This window comes from Diabrotica undecimpunctata, chromosome 3 (genome assembly GCF_040954645.1).
Source record: "Diabrotica undecimpunctata isolate CICGRU chromosome 3, icDiaUnde3, whole genome shotgun sequence".
NCBI classification, from domain to species: Eukaryota; Metazoa; Arthropoda; class Insecta; order Coleoptera; family Chrysomelidae; genus Diabrotica; species Diabrotica undecimpunctata.
In genome coordinates this window covers 38,293,205-38,304,057 of record NC_092805.1, presented here as the reverse complement: position 1 = coordinate 38,304,057, position 10,853 = coordinate 38,293,205, and the positions used below count along the sequence as shown (strand labels likewise).

Sequence of the window (10,853 nt, the reverse complement as noted above, 5' to 3'; positions counted from 1 at the left end):
GCTTTGGTGGCAAAGAACTAAACAACTAATTAAGTTGTTTCTGTCCACTGGCTTGCCAACATGTGGAAGAATACATAGCTTTTAGCAAAAGCTTGATATTGCTCTGATGAAATAAAAGCCATATATTATAGCATTGGAGCACAAATTAGTCAAACTTTTCACGTCTAAATCGGAATCAATAGAATGATAGAACAGTTATTTCAGAATCTCTACCTCGTCAGCCATTCGAGTTGATTCCGATTTAAACCAAAAAGTTCAACTAATGTCTCCAATATTTTTCCACGTTCAGTGGTTCTAGCACAGAGGTGCCATCTGCTTTGGTGGCGAAGAACTAAACAATCAAGTAAATTGTTTTCTGTCCTCTGTCCACGTAACAGTATACTGTCACGTGGTTTTGGGATCAAGCATGTATCACCAGCTCGCTAATATGATATGCGTCTTAGATAAACTTGGACTGTCAAAAGCATAACTTTCCAATACTAAAGTAATCAATTAACCTTATTTCTTTCAAATTATTGATGAATTATTTTTGCAGTCGCGATTTTTCTCTTTAATTAGACACGGCTATCGTAAATGTTTTCTGGATCCTAAATTAGACTCACTTAGTCTTCTCTGTATCGTCTCATCGCTAGTCACCACTTCATTTGCCATTTTTAAATCGTTAAACAAGTTTAGCGATACAGGTGGTGTATCTAGCCTACAACCGACGAATCATTTAAATGATAATTTTAAGGTCCATGGTAATGAAAGAAAAAGATTTACCATTTTAAATTACGAGGTCTTACTGCATAGATGATAGTTAAATAGTATTTTTAAGAGCATTATTGTTCACTTTAATAATTACTTGTACTTGTTTAATTCAGAATATTAAGAAAAATACAAAAAAAGGAAAGAGAATTAAGAAAATGACAAAAAACATTAGAACATGGAACGTGAGGAAGCTGCTGGAAACAGGAAAAATGGAAGAACTAGCGATACAGTTAAAACAATATAAGATAAATATTGCAGGAATTCAGGAAACTAGATGGGGGGACATGGAACAATCAAAAAGGAAAATTATACAGTATGGTATGCAGGCCAAGAAAAACTAGGATATGGAGGAACGGCTTTTATGGTGATAGGAGAAATGAGACATAAAGTTATGGAACTTAAACCCTTAAGTGAAAGAATATCATACATACAAATAAACAGCAAAACCGAACAACTTGTCCATATTAAAATGCACCCACAGTGATGACAGCAGTTGTAAGAAACATTAGAAGAAAACGCCGAGACAATCCCGGGAGAAGATATATTAATCCTTATAGGAACTTTCAACGCCCAAATAGGCAAAGAAAATTGCTTCAGAGAGGTTGCAGGTGCAAACTCAATACATGACACAACAAACAATAATGGAGAAAATAATTTAGCAGCGGCATTAGACATGGACTTAAGTAGCACGAGATATAAACACAAAGATATACACAAAATAGCATGGAATCAGACCAGGAAGTCTGACGCGAAATCAAATAGACCACGTACTGGTTAAAAAAACACACAAACAATCGATAAATGACGTTAGATCTCACAGAAGGGCCAACATCGATTCGGACCATACGCTAGTGATTACAAAATGTAAAATAAAAACAACGAAGAATGAAAGGCGAAAAGCACAGAGAAAATGGGACGTAGTTAAATTAAAAGAGAAAGAAGTAACAAGAAGATTTGTGCAAGAAGTAAATACAGAGATGCAGTCAGAGAACAACAAATGGAGAAACAATGGAAAAAATCAAACAAGGAATAAACAATGCAGCAGAGAAAGTGGTTGACAAAATGCAAAATAAAAGAAAAAATTATTGGTTTGACGAAAGATTCAGTGGTATCTATACCACCCTTAGGTTTCTACCGAAACATTTAGGCGTCGAATATCACTGTGGTACGAGCACCAGCGACTGGGTTATCACTGATTTTTTTTTCTAGAATACCATTTACCAGCTGTGTGTGAGTATCTATGGGGTAAATTTTGAATTTGGTAACGAAGACAAATTGAACCTTGTTTTATTTTATATTATTGATGACGAAATAATAAGAAAATGGCGTCTAAGATAAGGAACTACAAAAGTCGAGATAACTGATATTCGAAAAGAAAGACTCAGTGTTATCTATACCACTCTTACTAAGAAGAAAACTAAGAAGTTACAAAAAAAAAAGAAATTTACGTACTTAGAAGACTCCATAACCTTCTGACATTGCTAAAATGTTTAGAAGATTTTATTTTTCTCGAGAAAGACGTTGTGGCTTATTCCCATTAAAATTGTAATAACTTTAAAATGTCACAAAAAAATAGCTTTAGAACAATAGATCTAGATAAGAGAAGGGAGTGTTTCAAAAATGTCGTCAGTCTTACAGCGGTCATCCCACTTTCGGAGTACGGTACGTGCGACAGTCAAACGCACGAGATAAGAGAGGGTGGTTTTAGTTCGTAGGTAGGATAATAGATACCTGAATCTTTGGCACTGCTAAAAAAACCTTTAAATTAAACGAAAACCCAAATTTTAGGGACTCAAAATGGAGGTAGCATAAAACAATTTCGAAACCCCCCCTCAGGCAAATTCTGGGTGTGCCACTGCAACCGAGTATACGTCTCCTGCTAATATCTCTTAGCAGTTTGTGCGGATTTATTTATTTCAATAACAAAAAATTATTGATGTTTGTATTTACGGTGAAAAATATTAAAAGAAATTCTACTAATATCTTTATTTGAAACACATTATTAATACATATATTTTAACACAGCACTTCATGATATTAATGATAAAGATTGTAGGAATCTAACATGCATAAAAATTTATACCGTAGATAGGGCACTACTGGAGTAACTTTTCCTAAATCTAAATCCATCGACTCTAGTCCAGTAATTGATGTTTCCTCTAGAGCTAAAAATCAATTCCGAATCTGAGCAGTATCTGACCAAATTTTCTTCCGAACAACTAACTACTTTCCTAGCGTTTCTTAAAAAATTGACCTTTTTGCAATGACGGAAACCCTTTTTGATTTCGTTAAGAAACTGGGTCGACAGTTTGGGGAGATTTTCAAAATATTTTGCTGCCGCGTTGTCTCCAGATGCAGATGGGAAATTTTCTTCTGGTTGGTTTGTATTGGTTTCAGTCGAAATAACAGATTGTCCTTAAAATTTTTTTAAATATATTCATATATAATAATACAGTCTAGAAAGTATCCGGAAAAAAGAAAGCAGAATTATAATTTTACGGTATTTATTTCTATCACTTTAAATATAAAATTTCAACAAACAATTCATCTCATTTACTTATACAACTTCCATTTAAATCTAAACACTTAACTAAACGTCCAGGTACACCCGAAACTAGGTCAAGGACATAATTTTCGGTGATGGTGTTCCAGGCCTGTAAAACTGACCGAATCGAACCTTCTTTATCTCTTGGCACTGCTCGTTCCACTTCAATCTTCATCAATCCCCATATGTTTTCAATGGGGCTAAAATCTGGAGCTGCTGCTGGCCACGGAATTGTTGCCAATTCGTGTTCTTGTATTAAAGCTTGAGTATAAGCACAAGTATGACATCTTGCATTATCTTGCTGAAAACGGCACCCCTCTGGATATAAAACATGAGTCGTTTCAAGAAGAAAACCATTTAGGATGTAACAATATTTCGCACTATCAACAGTACCATTAACTATGCAGAGAGGTGTAGCACCACGCTGAGATATTGTTCCCCAAACCATTATTTTAGTGGAAAATTTGGAAATTTAAACGGTAACATTTTCTCTTGATAGGACTTTTAGATGATTTGCACCAAGCTGGAAACAACTTTCGTCAGATATAAAGACATTATTAAAGTTATCTTCTCAAAAACGTTGACAAAAATCTATTCTTCGTTGCCTTCGCAGAGATGTCATTGTAGGGATTTTTTTTTGGATTCCTTGATATGTAGCCTTGCTTTTTCAGTGACATGCGGACCGTTTCTGGGCACACTTTTATTCTTCGTTGATTTCCAAATCTGTTCGCTAATTTTCGAAATCCTAGGCGCGGACTTTGTCGTCCTAAAGCCACTAAAGCATTTAAATTGTTACCGCGAATCTTACGCGGTCTACCCGAAACTGGTCTATGTCTCATATCTATGCCATTTTTTATCTTCTTTATTGTCTCATACACTGCATTTTTCCCAGTTCAGTCAATCACACTAATTTTTTAACGTTTCGGACACCCTTTCTATACAAATATTCCACCACTTTTCTTTTTTCTACTTGCGACATTATTTCACAAATCTTAAGTCTGTTTACAAACAACAATCTTTGACAGATGGTGTTATCATGCGATTTTGTCCATAACCTACTATCGGCACAGCCTACTTGATGCATTACTTTTGTCTTAAAATGTTACAAAAAGGAAATCTATTAAAATTAAGAACAATATAAAATTCCGGATACTTTCTAGACGGACTATATATCAATCAGAAATCTAATTAACAGTATACAGTAAGGTCTCTTTTTATGCGGATTATTTTTGTGCAATTTAAAGTTATGTGGTTTGTATTTTATCCAAAAATTAATCCAAAAATTTATATTATTAACTATTATAATTAAATATTAACTATTCACATCCATTTGTCAGCAAAGCGAGCGTTTGCAATTCGGGGATTCCCTTGTTACATGATGTCCTTATTACATCATTGTATAACCTGTTATTGTATTAAAATAATTTTTCTCTTAGCCGTGCTTCGTTTTATAAGAAGCTTTATGAAAATTTTTCTGATTCCAAGTTGCATTATAATAAGCAGGATGAAACTTTTTAAGTGAGTATTGTTTTATTTTTCATTAGAAGAGGTTTTTGCAATCTCAATATCGTAAGTCAATTTTTTTTTAGATTTTATTTGGCCCAATGGACAAAAAAAAAGTATCAAAAACAATAAATTTCGTTGAAAACAAAAATGGCAAATTTAGATTGCTTAGGAAAAGGAGAAGGATCTACTTCAATTGAAAAACATTTTAATTTAGGCGAATCAACTGTAAGAGCAATTAAGAAGAATGAAGTTGCTATAAGAAAACCTATAATTTCTGGTACAAAATTAATCGCCAAATTTTTATCTTACTCAAGGAATGTATTATTAAAGAACCAATTGAAAGAAGAATTCCTGTAACTGATTATTTAATCCAAAAAAAAGGTCTTCAGTTTAATGAGGTAATGAAACAGCCAGAGCCACCAACTTCCACTTCGCAAGCTGGTAAAGATTTTTCAGTTAGCAAAGGATGTCTAACCAGGTTTATAAAAAGAAATGCACTTTATAATATCAAGTATTTAACGCTGACAAAACATGACTCTATTGGAAAAAAATGCCTAACCGTACTTACATCGCAAAGCATGAAAAAACTGTAAGTGGACATAAGGCAAGTAAAGATCCAGAAACCTTATTAGTTTGTAGCAATGCATCAGTAGATCGGATGTTAAAACCGCTTTTAATAAATAAATACCACGTGTTTAAAAGGCAAAGATTTAAGTGCCAGTGCATTGGATGGCTAACAAGAAACCCTGGGTGACAACAGCTATTTTCACAGAATGGTTCAATAATTGCTTCGTGCCATAAGTAGAAGCCTATATGAAAGAAAAATATCTCGATTTTAAAGTTTTATTAATTATTAACACATTTAACTGGAAACAACGTTGAAAAGATTGGCCCATACACGTTTTATACAAGTGGAGGCAATAATAGGAATTTTGGAGTGGGTTTTCTGGTACATGAAGACGTGGAGCAGGTAAAACGATTCGTAGTAAAATCTGACAGAATGTGTGCAATTAGAATTAAAGGAAAAAAGAACATGATATCGTTGATAAATATACATGCTCCAACAGAAGAAAAAGAAGAAGTGAAAGATGAATTCTATGAAGAATTAGAGTCAGTGTGTGAACAAATGCCCAGACAAGATACTAAAATTATTATAGGCGACGCCAATGCAAAGGTCAGAAGACAAGATATATATATATAAAAACATAACAGGGGGTGAAAGTAAATATTTGAATACAAATGATAATGGACAGAGATTAATCACATTCGCAATTGAAAACAGGATGAAGATAATGAGTACCCATTTTAGGAGAAAAAATATATATAAAAGAACGTGGAAAATTCCGGGGTCAAATGGAACTAATCAAATAGACCACATCCTAATACAAGAGAAGTTTGCGAATTTAATAACAAATGTGAAAACGTGCAGAGGGGCTGACGTAGACTCGGATCATTTTTTGGTTAGAATTAATATGAGAGAAGCAAGAGTTAAAAAGCATAAACGGAAAAAGAAAGTGCAACGTAACTTTAACTTTAAAAACTGCGAAAATTTGAGGTAGAGCAGGACTATCAAAATTATATACAAGAAACCTACGCCAAACAAGATAGTACTACTGTGAGTAACATACAACAAAAGTTCTTGAAAATAACAAACACTATAAACGTCGAAACTACGAAACTACGTCGAAGAACATACCAAGAATAAAAAGATTTAGAAAAAACCACTGGTTCAATGACGAATGCAGAACAGAGTTAAAAAAAAGATCAGATTTGAGATTAAAAAGTTTACGTTCGCAAAAACAAGACGACCTAGAAAGGTATGCCGTACAACGAAAAAAAGTAAAGAGAATCCTAAGGGAGCGGAAACGAAAGTATATGGAGAATAAAATTAAGCGCATTGAAGAAAATTACAAGAAAAATGAAATAAAAATTTTTTATAAAAAAGTAAAATACATTAAAACTGGGTTCCAGGGAAGAACGATGAATGTAAAAGATAAGCAAGGAAACCTGATAGTGGATGAAGACCAAATATGTGAAAGGTGGAAAGAATATTTCGAAGAGATACTAAATGACGAAGTGACTACTGAAGAAAATTGTTATGTTCCTAGACCTCAAATAGTAATAGAAGAAATACCAAAGCCCACAAGGGAAGAAATTGAAGAAATAATAAAAGATATGAAAAACCAAAAAAGCCCCGGGGAGAGCGGCATTGTGGCAGAGAACATAAAATATGGAGGAGAGGTCTTAATAAACAAACTTGGTGAGCTAATACTAGAAGTATGGGATGCCGAAGAAATGCCTCAATAATGGAATAAGTCGATTATAATTCCTATACACAAAAAGGGAGATAGAACTGCATGCGCAAACTATAGAGGAATATCCTTATTAGAAGTAATGTATAAAGTACTCGCCATACTAATTAAAAAACGATTAGAAATATGTATAGAGAAGAATCTAGGAGAATACCAGGGAGGATTTCGGAAAGGAAGATCAACAACCGATCAAATTTTTATGCTAAAACAAATCCTGATCAATTGCTATGAATACAACATTTCAGCACAAGTTCTTTTCATTGATTACAAAGCTGCCTACGATACAATAGACAGAAACAAGTTAATAGAAACACTAAAAGAATTCCAAGTGCCAGAAAAAATAATAAGATTGGTAAAAATGATAATTAGACAAACCATTTGTGCTGTGCTGTGAGATGCAACGGTACAGTCTCAGAAGAATTCGAAGTGAAAAAAGGTGTTCGCCAAGGAGACCCGTTGTCTACATTGCTATTCAATATGGTTCTAAAAAAAATTGTAAGGATTAGTGGGATAAATAGGTCCGGAACAATTTTATACAAGGAGCACCAATGCTTAACATAAGGTGATGATGTGGTTCTCATTGCAAGAAATGGAAAAGAACTATCAAATATAACAAAAAGACTGATTCGGGAAAGCTCTAAAATGGGACTAAAAGTTAATATTAATAAATCGAAGTACATGGAGATCTCGAGCAAAAAAGGAATAAGCACCAGGGGATCCTTTAAATTGGAGGTGGAGAATGGATCAGTTGTAGAATTCGAGAAGGTGGATGAATATATGTACTTAGGTACTCTTATTGATCAGACATGTAAGGAAGAAACTGAAATCAACCTGAGACTGACTAAGAGCAACAGGTGTACTGGAGCCATGAGCAAAATAATTAAGGCCAAAGATATATCTCGTAATACAAAAATAAGAGTATACAAAACTATAATTAGACCCACAATGCTATACGCTGCCGAGACATGGACTATGAACAAAACCGTACAGAACACATTGGAAGCATGGGAAAGAAAGATACTTCGCAGAATATTTGGTGGAAAAGTAATATAGGGAGAATGGAGAAGACGAACTAATGCAGAAATGTATCAGTTGTATGCTAACCCTACAATAACAAAAGTGGTGAAAAAACGTAGACTAGAATGGCTCGGCCATCTAGAAAGAATGCAAGGTAATAGACTAGTCAAGAATATTGCTTGGAGAGTACCTGAGGGCAAAAAAAAGAGAGGAAGACCAAGAAAGAAATGGAGAGATGTAGTGATGGAAGATGTCAGAGAGATGGGAATCAGAGATTGGAAGCTGTTAGCTAAGAATAGAAAACGATGGAAATTATCCATCCAGCAATGGGCCTAAAAGGCCTGTTAACGCTGTACATACATACATTAATTATTAACAATGCAGCAGGCCATCCACACTTAGAGCATCCAAACGTTCAAATAGTATTTCTTCCGCCCAATACAACAACCCTTATTCAGCCATTAGATCAAGGCATAATTGCAACGTTTAAAAAATATTACATAAAGACAACTTACAAATCCATCTAGAAAATAAGCCCTTAACAGTAAAAAACGTGTGGAAGCAATTTTATATTTTTGATTGTTTGATTCATGTTGCATCTGCTTCCGCTCAAATAAGACCAAGAACTTTAAATGCCTGTTGGAAAAAGATTTTACCAGTATGTGTAACAAGCAATTCAACCATTCAAACATCGATACTATCAGATAAAATAATTAATTTGGCACATGAAATTGGCGGAGATGGTTTTAATACCTTCAGCCACGATGATATAGATAAACTGCTTGTGGATGATGCATTAAGTAACCATGATGTAATTGATCAAACTTTAGATAGCGTCGTGAGTCCAGAAGATGATAATGATGAGGAAGAAAAACCATCCCCTCTCACTGCCAAATTAATTCGAAAAGGTCTTCAACTTTGCAGTAAATTAGAAAATCATTTTGTTATTAATGATCCCAATTCTGAACGAGCCTCTAAATTACATAGTGAGTTGCAGAACGGCAGGTCAGGATATCGTGAGCTACATAAAAAATTACTAGCATCATCATCGCAAAGTTTAAATACTGATTACATTATCAGAAATGGAAGAGCTACACAGAACGAGAATAAAGTTTGTGAAAAGCCATCACCTTTACCATAAATATATATTGCAGAGACAGTTTCTTCTAACGATGAAGATGATTTTGAGCCACCGGTGAAATCACCGGGAGCAAGCGGTGAAAACCATTGTCAGATAGCGATAATGATTAAACATTTTTAAATACAAGTTTTTTTTAAGCTTTTGTATGAATTTCTTTCAGATATTCGAAGTAATTAATCATGCAGCCTATTTCTTTTAATTTCTGCAAACTTTTTTGTTTTTGTCTTTGTTTTTATGTAGTTTTACAAGGCTACGGAACGTATTCCTACTTTTTCAAGGCAATTAATGTTTTTTTATGCGATTTTTTTATATGGGCCTTTCTGTAGAACGTATCTACCGCATAAAACGATACCTTACTGTAATACTTACCCGCTTGAGATATATCATCGTCAAGCACGTCTTCAATAATAACATTTGCTACTTCATTCTCCATGTTAAACGTAGGGAGATTGTCGTAAGCAGGTGGTGGAGAATCAGGAATAGGAACCGATGGCGAAATACAACAGGTCTGGGTTGTACTGGTGCTGGCGTGAGATTGAAGACTTTCTCCAGGTACTAAATTATTAATATCATTTACTGATCTAGTATCTCTACCTGATTTGTTACAAAGGTTACAACTTGGGCAACTAAAAGAGAAAAAGACAGTTACAAATAATAAGGAAATATTAGATCACTAACCGTTTTTGATGCATTTTAATTTCTCCAAAGTTCTTGAAAAATTTCATTTTAAGTAACTCGTTGTATTCGGGTGGAGGTTCATAGTCAGGAGGTTCATCTGGGACTATTATTTCCTCTTCTACTTCTCCTACACCTTCCTCTGTAAAATATATAGTTGTTTAAAAAGTAGACTGCTTTAATATTCTAAAAATAGAAGAAGTTCACAAGAAATTTGTATTAAATATATAACTCAACAATTGAAATGGATTATTGTAATTGCTCTCATTTTTAATTTGAAAGCACTTTATTAATAAAAGCCCTTTTGGAAAAAATACCTTGTGTAGTTACTTTTGCATATGGGATTAAAGGTATTGATACCACACCTATGCAAGCTCCTCAAAGCCAGTTTAGCATGGGGGTCGTACCGGAAATATGGCAAAATTTTAAAGTATGTATATAAAGTCATATATTTGCCTAAGGTAGGTAAAGTATCACACCTCACACCAAAATCATATAGACCGATAAGCCTATCTTCTTTTCTATTAAAAACGCTGGAAAGGATTCTTGATAGGTACATCAGAGACGAAGTGCTAAAATATAATCCTCTAAGCAATCGTCAATATGTATACCAACCTGGTAAATCTACGGACTCTACGTTGGATGATCTAAATAGGCTTGTCTCAAAGTTAATGAAAGACAAAGAGATAGCAATGGTAGCTTTTTTAGATAAAGAAGGGGCATTTAATAATGTTACTACCAGCTCTTTGATAGGGGCTATGAGTAGACGAGGCGCACCTGCGGTAATATTCATATGGATAAGGGCATCCCTGGAGAAGAGAATAGTAATATCTACTCTGGGTAAAGCAACCATCAAAACAAACGTAGGTGGAGGCTGTCCACAAGGAGAAGCTATGTACCCTCTACT

At 34.3% G+C, this 10,853-nt stretch overlaps 1 protein-coding gene across 1 annotated transcript in view; it reads right to left on the bottom strand.

Annotated features, from left to right (window-relative positions):
* Nucleotides 1–2,732: 2,732 nt before the first annotated feature.
* The window catches only part of Culd (CUB and LDLa domain), a 52,277-nt gene continuing 44,156 nt past the window's right edge, over nt 2,733–10,853 (bottom strand). The window contains exons 10-12 of the mRNA XM_072525759.1: nt 9,950–10,088; nt 9,641–9,897; nt 2,733–3,165 (exon numbers count right to left, since the gene is read on the bottom strand). Coding sequence (XP_072381860.1) covers nt 2,828–3,165; nt 9,641–9,897; nt 9,950–10,088 — 734 coding nt within the window. The 3' untranslated portion in view covers nt 2,733–2,827. The remainder of the gene's footprint in view (nt 3,166–9,640; nt 9,898–9,949; nt 10,089–10,853) is intronic.